This window comes from Heptranchias perlo, chromosome 35 (assembly GCF_035084215.1).
Source record: "Heptranchias perlo isolate sHepPer1 chromosome 35, sHepPer1.hap1, whole genome shotgun sequence".
Classification (NCBI taxonomy): Eukaryota; Metazoa; Chordata; class Chondrichthyes; order Hexanchiformes; family Hexanchidae; genus Heptranchias; species Heptranchias perlo.
The window spans coordinates 12,489,516-12,505,561 of NC_090359.1; the positions used below are offsets into that span (position 1 = coordinate 12,489,516).

At 47.7% G+C, this 16,046-nt stretch overlaps 2 protein-coding genes and 1 non-coding gene across 4 annotated transcripts in view; all 3 read left to right on the top strand.

The window, feature by feature from the left end:
* LOC137302063 (CD209 antigen-like protein E) overlaps positions 1-11,388 on the top strand; it is a 45,636-nt gene extending 34,248 nt beyond the window's left edge. For both annotated transcript variants that reach the window (XR_010958412.1, XM_067971754.1), the window contains 2 exons: positions 4,904-5,010; positions 10,972-11,388. Coding sequence is in view for 1 of the 2 variants with exons in the window: in XM_067971754.1 (XP_067827855.1) it covers positions 4,904-5,010; positions 10,972-11,128 (264 nt within the window). In the remaining variant the exon portion in view is untranslated. The remainder of the gene's footprint in view (positions 1-4,903; positions 5,011-10,971) is intronic.
* The window catches only part of LOC137302066 (zona pellucida sperm-binding protein 3-like), a 113,469-nt gene that overhangs the window by 40,656 nt on the left and 56,767 nt on the right, over positions 1-16,046 (top strand). The gene's annotated exons all lie outside the window — the stretch shown is intronic.
* On the top strand, positions 15,895-15,966 carry trnah-gug (transfer RNA histidin (anticodon GUG)). The gene has a single exon. It is a non-coding gene; the product is annotated as a tRNA-His (tRNA).

Genomic DNA, 16,046 nt, shown 5'->3' on the forward strand with positions numbered 1-16,046 from the left:
ATTGATTCCAATAGCCTCCCCACAACAGATGTTAGACTATCAGGCCTATTCTGGTTTCTCTCTCTCACCTTTCTTAAATAATAGAGTTATGTTTGCAATGTTCCAATCCAATTCCTGAATGGAGAGAACTTTAGAAGATTATGGCTTAAGCATCTGCAATTTCCTCACCTTCTTCCTTTAAAACCCTGGGGTGGAAACCATCAGGTCCTGGGGATTTGTCAGTCTTTAGTGTAGTGTTGTGTAGACGGGAGCTTTATTTTCTAATACTGTTTTCTTGCTTTTGTTAACTTTAGTAAGTTCGAGACTTTGACTTATTATTAGTTTCCCTGGAATGTCAGGTATATTATCCTCTTCCTCTGCTGTGAAGACTGATACAAAGGGCAGGATAATAAATGGGAAAAACAGGTGGGCTAGGGGTGGGGGGCATTGAAAATTGTAACAATTTCAGACTCGCCTCCAACCCGCCCATTTCTGGTTTTCACGGGGCCGGGACGAGGGGCGGGCAACCAACCCATTCCCAGGAGGCGGGTTGGTCACTAAAACCTTCCAAGGAGGCTGTGAGCCTCCATTTTGAAAGGTTCTGTGATTTCAACCTCTGGGGCCAGGATTCCCAGGCCTTCTCCTTCAGGCCATGTGAGAGGAGGAGGAGAACACCCGAAACTGCAGGTAAGTGCCTTTATAGCACAGTTTGTGCGCACGGAGAAGCAGGAGTGCTTCCCCCAGACCCAACAAGCCGACCTACTGCGACCCCCTCCCCCCGACGATCGCGACCCCTCCACCATGCTGCCGCCCCCCCCCCCCCCCATCCAAACAATCTAAGATTTATCTGTTCACTTACCTCTTCCTTGATCTTCTCCCGTCCGATTGAGTCCAGCCTGTCAATCAGGCTGGTCTGAGAGACGGGAAAAAGACAAAAAAAAATGTCCTGACGTCAAAATCGTAAGGACATCTTGGAAACCCGTATTTCCGGGTTTCCCATTCGCAATTCGACCAACCCCACGCCACCCCCCCCCAACCCCGTGCCCTTCCCCCCCCCCCCCCCCCACCCCGCAACTTCCCGGCTCTGAGCTAAAATTATGCCTAAAGTAATTATTCAACAATTCTGCCATTTCCTTATTTTCATTTGCAATATTACCCACATATGTTTCGGAAGGACCCACGTTACCATTGATGACCACTTTTCTTCCAATATAATTGTAAAATCTTTTTGTATTAATCTTGATATCCCTCCCAAGTTGCCTTTATTATTCTCTTTTTGCAGCTCTCACTATCTTTTTTTTGTCTTCCTTTGCTGTTCTTTCTGTCTCTCCCAGTCCCCTGGATCTACGATATTCTTTGCACTTTTATATGCTCCTACCTTTAGTTTTATGTTATCTCTCACTTCTTTTGTCCACCATGGCTGTTTTATTTGGGAAGTAGAGCTCTTACCCTTTAGGCATATACACTGGTCCTGTATTAAGCGAAATTATTTTTTGATCACCTCCCACTGTTCATCAGTAGTTTTGACCAGATTGCCGTCGTCAGTCTCTGTCTCATCCCGTTAACATTCCCAAAATCTAGAATCTAAATAACTGTGTGACGTTTCTCCTTTTCAAACCTAACATGGAATTCGATGATATTGTGATCACTGTCAGATAAATGTTCCCTTCCTGTTGAATTATTAACTAAGTCTGGCTCATTACTCATTACTAAATCTAGTATGGCCTGCCCTCTTCTTCTTGTCCTGCTCAATTGGTTCCAGAACACATTGTTCCAGAAAACTATCTTGAATGCACTCAAGAAATTCACTACCTTTCTGACTTGAGCTAGTCTGCTCTTCTCAATCTATTTGAAAATTAAAGTCTCAGTTTTTGCTCGAAGCCTCTCTAATCTCTGAATTAATACTTTCTACCACTTCATTGCCGCTATCAGGAGGTCTGTAGACAACTCCCATTTATAGTTTTAAGTCCTCTCTTATTCCTCAATTCTTTTTGAGACTGGGACTGTTCTCCTTCGAGCAGAGAAGGTTAAGGGGAGATTTATTAGAGGTGTTGAAAACCATGAAGGGTTTTACTAAATAAGTGAGAAACTGTTTCCAGTGGCAGAAGTGTCAGTAACCAGAGGACCCAGATTTAAGGTAATTGGCAAAAGAGCCAGAGGGGAGATGAGGAGAAATTGTTTTAAACAGCAAGTTGTTATGATCTAGAATGCACTGCCTGAAAGGATGGCGGATGCAGATTCAATAATAATTTTCAAAAAGGAATTGGATAAATTGTTGAAGGGGAAAAATTTGCAGGGCGATGGGGAAAGGGCAGGGGAATGGGACTAATCGGATAGCTCAATCAAAGGCACAATGGGCCGAATGGCCTCCTTCTGTGTTGCATCGTTCTATGATTCTATGAAGCAATGAAACCAAGGGCTCGATTTTCGCACTCGCAATCGGGTGCGTTGGTGGCGGGGAGGGGGCTGCGAAAATCGGGGATTCCCGGGGCGGGAGCCCGGCTCCAACCCGCCCCATTTCCGGGTTCCCCACTGACGCGCTCACATGCACGCACAGCCCCCGCATGTGGGACTCCCGCCAGCAATTAAAGCCGGCAGGGTGCCACTTAAAGTAATTGAACAGGTACTTCAGGTCGTTTACAGTCCTGATTGACCAGTTATTTTAGCAGGGATGGGATTTTGCAACTGACTGGGACTGTTTCCCGTACTGGGGGAAACACTCCCAGTTCAAATGGACGTGTTGCAGCCATCAGCCTGTGGCAGCTGCAAAGGTCCATTTGACAGGTGGGTGGGGGGAGACCCTCACTCATTGCAGGAGGCCACTCTGTCACTTTGGACAAAGTTTGGCCTCCACCACCCTCCTCCTAACAATAAAACTCACCAACTTGCACACTTACCCCGGTGTCCAGACACATTTACCGACCTTGCGGACCCCCTCAAATGTACATCTTCCAGCTGTGGGGCCGCCGTAGCTGCAGTCATGACCTCCTCGGAGGGCGAACAGCATCACCGGCCACGCCGTCCACCTCTGACACGTGGAGCTCCACAACACATTGCTGTGACACATCCACCTGCACAGCAGGAGGGAGGGCAACCGCAAAGAGAGATGCGTCGCAGAGGGTACTACCCTCGCCACAGGGTCCACAGACGGAGGCTCAGCTTCCTGGACCTCTCTGAGCAGCAATGCACACAAAGGCTCAGAGTCACTCGACATGTCGTCGTGGACATCTGCAGCCTCCTTCATGCTGAGCTGCTCCCGGCTGGCCCGAGCAGCATCTTCTTACCTGTTGCTGTCACAGTCACCACTGCCCTCAACAACTCCTCCTCCGCATCCTTCCAGGGTGCCACCGGGGACATCGCCGACGTCTCTCAGTCGTCTGCACAAAAGAGCCCTGCAAATACACCTACACCCACTCTGCAGTGACACAATGGGTGGCATCAGTTGTGGGTCTTCATTGTGATCCTCAGGAAAGGGCATTATTGCACAAACCAGACAAGATTCGCAAAGACGTGGCAGTCGTGGTGCCAATATAATATGTAATGTAAGTTGATCAGAAATTAAATGTAAGTAAAAACCATGACAAACCCTCAAACACCCTTGTGCATCCCCTTCATGCTAACGACACGTTTGCCATACGCTTCCTACTGCACATATGTGATGCATGCCCCGTGGCTGCAGCACAGGTAGTGGTAGGTTGGGTGAGGCTGACTGTGAAAGAGATGGATGAGAGGGTGAGTATGAGATAGAGCCATGAGATTGTATGAAGATTGGGTTGAGTGTTAGTGGCGGGATGAGTACTGGCGAGGTGAGTAAGTGCAGGTAAGATGAGGATTAGGTTTGAGTGGGTGTGAGGGGTGATGTGACAGAGTAGTGTTGGCTGTGCAGAAGGAGATGTGGGGTGGGGGCAGTGATGTGGCAGACGGAGTGTAGGGGAATGAGTAAGTGTACTCACTTTGGCTGACCTACTGAGGTCATTGCAGCGCCTCCTGCACTGTATGCAGGTGGGCGATATGTTAGTGGTGCAGGTGACCTCCTCTGCCACCTCGAGCCAGGCCTTCTTGGTGGCAGAAGCAGGCTGCTTCCTCCAGCCCGCCAGGGGGAAGATCTCTGTCCTCCCCCTCCTCCTCACCCCATCCAATGATACCTGGAGTGAGGCATCATTAAACCTGGGAGCAGCCTTCCCCCTGGGCTGCTCCATGCTGCAATTTTTCCGATTTCTTGCACCATCAGTCAGTGGAGGACTGCCCCTTTAAATAGAGCTCCTCCAGCTGGCAAACCTTACTGCGCATGCGCAGTCCACCTGCCGCGGAGAACAGGTAAGTGGATCCAATCAGTCTGCGATTGCGCGCGGAGCAGACTGATTTCACCGGGTGCGTTACCCACGCGTCCAATCGACCCCCCGCCGCCATGGTAATATCGGGCCCCAAGTCTCCATCTGCCCTCTCAGGTGGGTGTAAAGGATCCTGTGGCACTATTCGAAGAAGAGCAGGGGAGATCTTCCGGCATCCTGGCTATTACTTATTCTCAACCAAATCACTAAACCAGTTGATCTGGTCATTATCGAATTACTGTGATGACCTGCTGTTCTCAAACTGGCTGCTGAGTTTCCCCTCATTTCAAAAGTCACTGACCTTTAAATGCATTTCATTGGCTGTGAAACGTTTTGGTGCGTCCTGGGGTCATGAAAGGCGCTGTATAAATGTCAGGTCGTTCTTTGGTTTCTTTCTTTCTCTTCCTCCCACAATCAACATACTTTAAAACACGAGTTAAACGTCACACACTCACTGTTATTTAATTGCCTTGTCTCCTTCCTTACTGTCTACAACCATTGAGCAGTGTTACACAATAAGCACTGACCCTGCTCCTAGTTTTCCAATTAATAATAATCTTACAAGCTGTGTAATATTTTCACATTCCCTGAAGGATTTTGTTAAGGGCGGAGATGATCCACATTGGATTGGATTGACGGACGAGGAAAAGGAAGGCACCTGGCAATGGGTGGATGGTGCAGGCCCGCTCTCTGAACCTGAGTGAGTACTGAGAGGTGTGAGTGAATGGAGGGGACGCAGAACAATATTCCCGGGAAACTGGGTGGTGCAGTGACCTCGGCTCAGTGATCTTCGGAGCTTGACCTCAAATCCAATCAGATTCCTGGAATAAAATCCCGTGTGTTTGTCGGTTCCAATGTTCACTGTGTGATTAGTCTGCACAGTCTGACTGTACAAGGAACAGTCTGGGCTTCATTTTAACTTCAGGCGATAGTGTAAAACGGGCGATATCGGATCGGCCGCCCGTTCTACACCTCCCACCATTTTCCTTTCCAATTGTCTTTGTGAAAATGTTAAAATTCGCCCCTGGGCCGGGGGTGGGGCCTGAAAAACCATTCTGGGCTGAATGTTCACTTTTACCGTCGGGATAAAACGGGCGGGAGCGAATCGGCCGGTGGTTTTACATTCTGTACGATTTTAATCTCCACTCACTTCGATGGGAACGACTATCGAGCGGAATGTCAGCGGGCGGCCGATCTCCTGTCACCCGTTTACCGTCGGGCGGGAAGAATGAAAATGAACCGCACGGCGTGTAGTTCCCGACTGAATTATCAACTGCAGTAGGAAATGATAAAAGGATATTTAAAATAAATGATTCAATCTGGGGATGTGGGCATCGCTGGCGAGGTGGGTATTTATTGCCCGCCCCAGTTACCCTGAGAAGGTGGTGGTCATTATACTTCGAATGGTAGCGGTTTGACACAACTGAGTAACTTGCGAGGCCACTTCAGAGTCAAGCAGGACGGTGTGGGACTGGAGTCACATATAGGCCGGACCGGGTAAGGGCGGCAGGTTTCCTTCCCTAAAGGACATTAGTGAACCAGTTGTGTTGTTACCACAATCCGCCAGCTTCACGGTCACTTTCACCAATACCAGCCTTTCATTAACAGGCCTTTTTTCACTGAATTCAAATTCTCAAACTGCCATGGTGGGATTTGAACTCACGTTCTCTGGATTATCAGTCTGGGACTTGGGATTATTAGTCCAGTCACATAACCCCTACACTACCGTCCCCAACACCCACCCCACCACTGTCCCCATAACCCCTAAACTCCAAAACCTATAACCTATAACCGCTGAACTCCGTAACCTATAACCCCTGCACTACCGTACCCAAAACCCCAGACTACCATAAACTATAACCCTACACGACCATACCCAAAACCCCAGACTACCATAAACTATAACCCTACACTACCGTACCCAAAACCCCAGACTACCATAAACTATAACCCGACACGACCATACCCAAAACCCCAGACTACCATAAACTATAATCCCTACACTACCGTACCCTACAACCCCTGTACTGCTGTACTCTATAACCATGAAACAGCTGCACCCTATAATCTAACGACTAAACTACTGTACTGTTTAATCACTACATTACCGTCCCCTATAACACCTACACTACTGTCCCCTATAACCCCTACACTACCATATCCTATAGCCCCTAGATCACCATTCCCTATAACCCCTACATCGAAGTAGACTATAGCCCTACAGAACTTTACTCTAACTCCTACGTGACCATACCCATTAACCTCTGCACTACTGTATGCAATAGCTCCAACACTACCCCACCGTATAACCCCTTCAATACAGAACCATATAACCCCTATACTGCCTTACCCTAAAACCCATACACTGCCTCACCCGAAACCCCTATACTATCACACGCGATAGCCCCTACACTACCGTACCCAATAACCCCTACAGAACCGGACATGATAAACCATAAACTACTGCGCTCTATATGACCTACACTAGCATACCTTATAACCCCAGCACTACTGTACCCAGAACACATACACTACCAGAATCTATAACCCGTACAATACCATACCTTATAACTCCAGCACTACTGGACCCTGTAAACCTAACACTTTCGTAGCCTGTAGCCTCTACACTAGCGCACTCTAATGATTATACTACGCACCCTATAGCCCATACACCCCGTAACCTATAACCACTAAAGTACCGAACCCGATAACCCCTAAACTATGATATCCAATAACCCCTACATTACCGTACCTTATAATCACTTCACTACTGTAAACTATATCCCCGACACTACCATATAACCCTAAACTATCATACCCTATATCGCCTACACTACCATACCATATAACCCTAAACTATCGTACCCTATATCCCCTACACTACCATACCATATAACCCTAAACTATCGTACCCTATATCCCCTACACTACCATACCATATAACCCTAAACTATCGTACCCTATTTCCCCTACACTATCATACCATATAACCCTAAACTACCGTACCCTATATCCCCTACACTACCATACCATATAACCCCTAAACTACCGTACACTTTATCCCCTACACTACCATACCATATAACCCCTAAACTATCGTACCCTATATCCCCTACACTACCATACCATATAACCCCTAAACTACCGTACACTTTATCCCCTACACTACCATACCATATAACCCTAAACTATTGTACCCTATATCCCCTACACTACCATACCATATAACCCTAAACTATCGTACCCTATATCCCCTACACTACCATACCATATAACCCTAAACTATCGTACCCTATATCCCCTACACTACCATACCATATAACCCCTAAACTATCATACCCTATATCCCCTACACTACCATACCATATAACCCTAAACTATCATACCCTATATCCCCTACACTACCATACCATATAACCCTAAACTATCATACCCTATATCCCCTACACTACCATACCATATAACCCTAAACTATCATACCCTATACTACCATACCATATAACCCTAAACTATCGTACCCTATATCCCCTACACTACCATACCATATAACCCTAAACTATCGTACCCTATATCCCCTACACTACCATACCATATAACCCTAAACTATCATACCCTATATCCCCTACACTACCATACCATATAACCCTAAACTATCGTACCCTATATCCCCTACACTACCATACCATATAACCCCTAAACTATCATACCCTATATCCCCTACACTACCATACCATATAACCCTAAACTATCGTACCCTATATCCCCTACACTACCATACCATATAACCCTAAACTATCATACCCTATATCCCCTACACTACCATACCATATAACCCTAAACTATCATACCCTATATCCCCTACACTACCATACCATATAACCCTAAACTATCGTACCCTATATCCCCTACACTACCATACCATATAACCCTAAACTATCGTACCCTATATCCCCTACACTATCATACCATATAACCCTAAACTATCGTACCCTATATCCCCTACACTACCATACCATATAACCCTAAACTATCATACCCTATATCCCCTACACTACCATACCATATAACCCCTAAACTACCGTACACTTTATCCCCTACACTACCATACCATAGAACCCCTAAACTATCGTACCCTATATCCCCTACACTACCATACCATATAACCCCTAAACTACCGTATACTTTATCCCCTACACTACCATACCATATAACCCCTAAACTACCGTAGCCTATATCCCCTGAACTACCATGCCATATATCCCCTATACTACCGCACCCTATAACCCCTGCACTAATGTACCCCTAACCGTTACACTGCTGTTCCTTTAGCCCCTACACTGCCGAAACCGATAACCCCCATACTACGTATAACCACTAAACTTCTGTAGCCTATAACTCCTAAGCTACCATACCCGATAATACCTACACTAAAATATGCGATAACCCCTGCACTACCATAAACTATAACCCCTACACTACTGTAAACTATAACCCTTACACTACCATAAACTATAACCCCTGCACTACCATAAACTATAACCCCTACACTACTGTAAACTATAACCCCTACACTACCATAAACTATAACCCCTACACTACCGTAAACTATAACCCCTGCACTACCGTAAACTATAACCCCTACACTACTATACTTCATAACAACTAAACTACCGTACCTTATACCCCCTACATAAATGTCCGCTGTAACCACTACACTGCTGTTCCCTTTAACTACTATATAACCTTACCCTATAACACCAATACTAACATACCCTATAACCCCTGCGGTTCCATACCCGATAAGCACTACACTACCGTACCCTATATCTTCTACATTACTGCATCCTATAACCCCTCCACTGCTGTACCCTATAACCCCTATGCTGTCGTACTCTATGACACCTTATCTGCCGTACCCGATAACGACTACACTACCGTTCTCTGTAACACCTAAACTCTGTAACTTATAACCCCTGCATTACTTAACGCAATAACCCCTAAACTACCTAACCCTATAACCCCTACACTAACATACCATGTAACGCCTACACTACAGTAACCTATAACCCCTGCACTGCCGCGTCCCATGGCCCCGGCACTGCTGCCATCTATAACTTCAGCAATACCGGACCCTGTAACCCCTACACTACAACACCCTGTAACCATTACACTGCGGCTCCTATAACGCCTACACTGCCATACTCTCTAACCACTACACTATACTACCGTAGCCCATAACCACTACACTAAAATATGCTATAACCACTACATTACCGTACCCTATAACCCCCCTGCACTACCATACCCTATAGTTCCTACGCTGCAATAACATTCACTATAACCAATACATTGCCGTACCCCATAACCCTACACTAACATATGCTATAACCCCTAGACTACCGTACGCTACAACTCCTACACTGCCGAAACTGTAACCTCTAAACTACCGTACCCTATAACACCTACACTACCGTAGACCATAGCCCATACATTCCATACCCGATAACCCCGACCGTCCGTAAACTACAACCCCTACACTCCCTTACCCAGAACCTATACACTACTGTAATCTATAACCTGTACACTACCGTAATCTATAACTCGTTCACTACCGTACCCTATAACCCCTAAACTACTTACCCTATAACCCCTATTGTACCATACCCTGAAGGTTCTGTACTACCGTACCCTATAACCCCAATGCTGCCGTACCCTATAACCTTGACACTCCGGAAACTATAACCCCTACACTACCATTCCCTATACCCCCTGCGCTGCCGTCCCCTGTGGCCCCTGCGTTGCTGCACCTTATAGCAATAACTACCGTATCTTCAAACCTTACAAGACCATGCCCCATAACCTTTACAGTGCCATGCCCTATAAACCCTATACTTTTGTACCAATGGGAAATGGTAGTTCATATTTGCTGGTAATTCCCTCCGTGGTTCTCCTGATCGGCCACCAGTAACATCGGCAGAAGATCGGCAGAAACCCCCAGATATTCGGTAATTTCTCGGACCTGCTCCCAATTCACTGCCGCCCGTTTTGTGCCACTGTCGATGGTGAATTCACCCCCAATGAGCTTTGACAGGCTCTGTCCGTAGGACCCAGCAGAGCAGATCCTTCCCTCCCCTGTACTGATGGCCCTAAGACGTGTGGGGCTGAATTTCCTCCGGACTCTCCCACTCTGCTGCTGTAACTTTGCCTGACGTCCATTTCGACACGTGAATGGGGTTTCCGCCGAAATCCCACCAAAGTTACGGCCGCGCAGTCGGAGAACCTCAAACATTCACCTCATTGGTTTGCAGCCGAGGCCACTGGGCAGCGATTGGGATTGGGTCAGGGGTCTGAATCCACCCTGTGCTCAGGGATGACTGAGGATAAATCCATCACCCACCACCAACCTTTCCAATCAGCTGACTCCAGACAAGCCAGCACTGGAACCCAGGGCCTTCTGTTCCTGTGCAGCACATTAGACCCTGGAAAGGGGACTGAGCCCCTGAGACACCTACAGTGCCGAGTGATTGAGTTTATGAGGAGGTCAATTTCTATAACTGAGGAACTGGATTCCAATCAGAGAAAGAAAATATTCACTTCCATTTAACTAAAAGGAATATTTCCCCTGTACTTATTTGTGTGGATTTTTAATTGGTCTGTACAGATTTTGGCGCAGCCATCAACCAGATAACCACAAGAGCGCACACTGTGAGGGTGAGAACTGCGCCACCACCAATAACTGGGGCTGGAACGACGATTGCTGCGCCGGGCATTGGAAATGGATTTGTGAACGAAAATCAACCGCTCTTGTGCAGCGTTAGTTTTGTGGATGTCGCTGTGAGTTGAACAGAATCAGACAAAGAGACGAACAGCGGAAGTGCCCGACTCGCCTGATGATTTCTGTCCTTTTTTGCATTAAAACCCGAGAATGATGGAAATCAACAGCAGGTCAATGAGGGAGCTGAATGTTCCTGGAGAGCCCCTTCCACAATATCCTGAGTCAGGCACTTTCTCCTGCAGGCACTGACTGATCAGCTCCACATTCCCAAGACTTTCTATTAAAGATTGCACAATTTAAAAACTTTCCTTTTGATCGGTTATTTTAGTCGCTGAACACTTTTGGGTTTATTGAACCAGAATGGCCCAAATCAGAGCCCTTCCCTCTCTCTCTCTCCCTCCGTTTGCAGGTCCCTCTGCATCACTCACCATGCTCAGTTATCCCCTCTCCACCTCCCTCTGGTGGTGTCTTTCTGCAACATTCACTGCATCACCGACACACATTCACGATCGGCAGCATTAATAAAACAGCTTCTGGATTAAATATTCTCTCGTAGTTTCGTTCAATACAGAAGACACCAGCAGGGAGATCGAGAGAAGTGTGACTGAGTACAGTGAGTGAAACAGCGAGACACCAACAGTGGAGGAGAGACAGGTGTAACAGCGTTGGTGGCGAAATCCTATTTATTCTGTCAAATCCCAGCACTCTCACATGCCTGTACTTGATGTTCCACAGTTCAAACCCGCCTCTTCTCCCAGCTTTTTCTTCCTTCCACAGTCAATAGGCCTCATTACTTTCCTCCTTCTATTTCATGGACAATTTCCTGCTCCATTGCCGACTCTAACATTCACTTTCACGATCTCACGCCTTTAATTTTGTTCTGCTCCGACCGCTGTTTCTATTGGGCACATGTCCCATTCACACCAATGTTCATTTGTCCCTTGAAACCAGTCGATACATTTTGATCTGCGTGACCGCTCGACAGACAAACACGACGAAAGCAGGGCTGGTCTCTGGAAAGACAGCCGCCCGATTGTTCACGAAATTTACTTGGGGAATCTTGTGATCCAGGGGATGGTAACTGAAGAACTGGTTATTGTTTTGATGCTTGTTGGCTCTTTTCTCTCAGCAGTTGAGTTGCGTGAGCGACGGGCAGCGCCACAGAGCTGCGAATGGTGGTTGAAAGGTTCACATTTGGCAAGTTGGGGCGGTGTAGTAAGATCGGAAGTGTTCCGCCTTGATCTTAATAGTTCTGTTGAAACGTGTGATTGAATCGAGTAGAGGATAAATGTAAAGAGCGCCTGTGGGGAAAAAGGAGCGATTGCAGGCCATGAGCGGAAGGTCTTTCAAATTCTCGTGGTGCAGGACGCTGTGTGCGGAAACGGCAGATTTTAAAGCGCGTGTGTCGGAAAGTAAAGTGCGATCTTGTGTGTGAGAAGAGCCCAAGAAAGTTGTGCTTGAAGCTGCGCCCTTGAGGCAAGTTGCAGGTTGTCAGGAAAACTGCGATCGTGAAAGCTCAAAAATAAACCCAGAAACTGCTGGCAACACTCAGCAGGTCAGGTAGTATCTGTGGAGAGATACTCGCTTTACCGGGGCGCCATTGTGCACTTTGATTGATACTTCACGTTATTCACATCTTACACTCGCAACACCTCCGGCCGCCAATCAGGACTTTGCTGATTTGAGCAGAGTTCAGTGAGCAATGCAAAATTCATCCACCGTGGCTTCGGATTGGACTGAAACCCAGGACTTCTGGATGAATATAATGAAGGAACCAACACATCAAACGGTAAATGCAATAATGGTGCGGATGGGATAAAAACCATGCGTGGAGAGAGAGGTCGAGAGTGAGCATGTGGCGGTGCGTGGCGTTGAGCGTGGATCTCAGGAAGCGGCGGGAGCAGAGGTTGGAGGAACGCTGAATATCATGGAGATATCTGGAATCATGGGTGGATCCGAAACATGAAGGGTGGAATTTAAGTTGGAATCCACGTGGAATAAGTCGGAGCCGGACACAGTTGCTGAGGAAGGAGATGAGGCTGTGAAAGTGAGTTTTAGTAGAAACCTGATCAAACACTCTCTCTTCAGCAGCACCGACTCTCTCTACTTCAGAGCTGTCCTGGTCCGCAGTTCCATTTCATCCTTCGCCTCATCCGGCGCTTAAATGAAAAAAACTTTTTTCCTTCCTTTCAGGTGTCAAGGACCGCAAGTTTCAACAACTCTTAGATACCAACACCCCTCCCGATCCTTCTTCCCCTTCACTTTCCTCTGACCCCATCCCTCCCTCCAATCTCTTTGTCGTGTTTTCACCATTCCCTCTGACCTTCCCCTCTCTGACACCGAACGTCAGTCCTCAGCAAAGGACTCAGCTTCATCCCCTTACGCCCCCACCTCGATGAGTTTCGAGCTGGTCACGATGCTGAGCTCTTCTTCCGTCGCCTTCACCTCCGCGCCCATTTCTTTGTCCAGGAATCTTCCCCCCCGCACAGCGGACCCTTTCTCCCATCTTCAGAATTCCCGTTCCACCTGGACCCCTCCCTCTATCCTCTTACCCTCTCTTGAACTTTTCATTGGGAACTGCCGGCGTGACATCGGCCGTCTCAATTTCTTTACTCCCTTCACTCACTCTCACCTCCCTCCATCTGAACTCGCAGCACTCCGTTCTCTCGAGTCTGACCCTGACATTGTCATTAAACCTGCTGACAAGGGCGGCGCTGTTGTTGTTATGAGGTGAGTAGACCTCTACCTAACGGAGGCTGAACGCCAACTCTCCGACATCCTCCTACCTTCCCCAGGACCGTGATCCCACCACCCAACATCAATCCATAGTTTCGCAGACCATCACTGACCTTATCTCCTGTGTAGAACTTCTCCCCACGGCCTCCAACCTCATAGTCCCCCAAGCCCGCTTCTACCTCCTTCCCAAGATCCAAAAACTGGACTGTCCCAGGAGATCCATCGTCTCAACCTGTTCTTGCCCCGCGAAACAAATTTCTTCCTATTTCGACTCTTCTTTCTCTCCCGTCGTCCAGTTTATTCCGATCTCTATCCGCAACTCATCCGATGCCTTCCGCCACTTGAACAATTTCCAGTTCCCCGGCCCTAAACCTCTCCTTTTCACCCAGTCCAGTCCGTCTACACCTCCATCCCCCAACAGGACGGCCTGCGGGCACCCTGCCTCTTCCATGAACGAAGGTCCAACCAATCCCCATCCTCCACCACCCTCCTCTGCCTGGCTGAACTTGTGGGAGAGGTGGAACATTCTTTGTTCCAGTCCTACTCAGGTCCCCTCCCTCACCTCTTTTTCCGGTACATTGATGACTGTATCGATGTCACTTCCTGCTCTCGCCCCAGTCAAGTTTGCTTCCAATTTTCACCCTTCCCCTCGCCTTCACACGGTCCATCTCCGAACCTTCCCTTCCTCTTTCTCCATTTCCGGGGATAGGCTGTCAACCAAAATCTATTATAAGTCCACCGACCCGCACAGCTACTTTGATTACACTTCCTCCCACTCCGCTTCCTGTCAGGCCCCGATTCCCTTCTCCCAGTTTCTCCATCTCCGTTGTGTCTGTTCTGGCGATGCCACCTTGCGCACCAGTATTTCCGATATGTCTTCCCTTTTTCTCAACCTAGGGTTCCCCTCCACTGTCGTTGACTGGGCCCTCGACTGTGTCCATCCGATTTCCTTCACTTCTGCCCTTTCCCATTCCACTCCCTCCCAGTACCACGGTAGGTCCCCCTTGTCCTTACCTTCCACCCCACCAGCCTCCACATTCAATGTATGATCCTCCGCCATTTCCACCACGTCCAAGCGCGATGCCACCACCAAAAACACCTTCCCATCCCCTCCACTTTCAGCATTCCGAAGGGACCGCTCCCTCCACGACACCCCGGTCCACTCTTCCATCACCCCCAACACCCGATCTCCTCCCCACGGCACCTTCCCATGCGAGTGCAGGAGATGCAACACCTGCCCTTTCACCTCCTCCCTTCCCACCTTCCAGGGTCCCAAACATTCCTTCCAGGTGAAACAGCGATTTATTTGTAATCGCTTTGCTGAACACCTCCGCTCAGTCCACGAGCGTGACCCTGAGCTTCCGGTCTGTTGCCATTTTAATTCCCCGTCCCAATCCCACTCTGACCTCTCTGTCCTCGGCCTCCGACTCCGTTCCAATGAAGCTCAACATAAGCTCGAGAAACAGCACCTCATCTTTCGATCAGGCTCTTTACAACCTTCTGAACTCAACATTAATTTCAATAACTTCAGATCATAAACACTGATCACATTTTTTTCGGAGATCAAGTGCTGATTGTGGTTCTAATGTTGCCATTTACAGCTCCTCTAGACCCATCTTTTGTTTCTTCACTTGTCCCATTACCACCCTCCTTGCCTTGCACCATCACCCCTTTTATTATTTAATCACTCCTGCCCTCCACCCTATCATAGACCTTCCCTTTTGTTCTTTCCTCCCCTCCCCTTCCTCCCCCATCCCTTTTCCTGACTCTGTACTTGCTTAAAAACTGTTTAATCTTCAACCTTTTCCAGTTCTGACAAAGGATTATCGACCTGAAACGTTAACTCTGTTTCTCTCTCCACAGACGCTGCCTGACTTGCTGATTATTTACAGCATTTTCTGTTTTTATTTCAGATTTCCAGCATCCGCAGTATTTTGCTTCTAATATCTCCTTCTGTGGCTCGGTGTCAAATTTTGTTTAAAAAAATCTCCTGTGAAGCGCCTTGGGACGTTTTGCTACGTTAAAGGCACTATTTAAATAGTTCAGGCAGAAACTCAGCCACAGAAGTGTGGCGCCGTGATCGTATAGTGGTTAGTACTCTGCGTTGTGGCCGCAGCAACCTCGGTTCGAATCCGAGTCACGGCATAGTGTGCGCTGCTTCTTTTGTTCTCTCCCGCGCTTGCGAATATAATGCAATAATATATCAATATTGAACACGAGAAAAA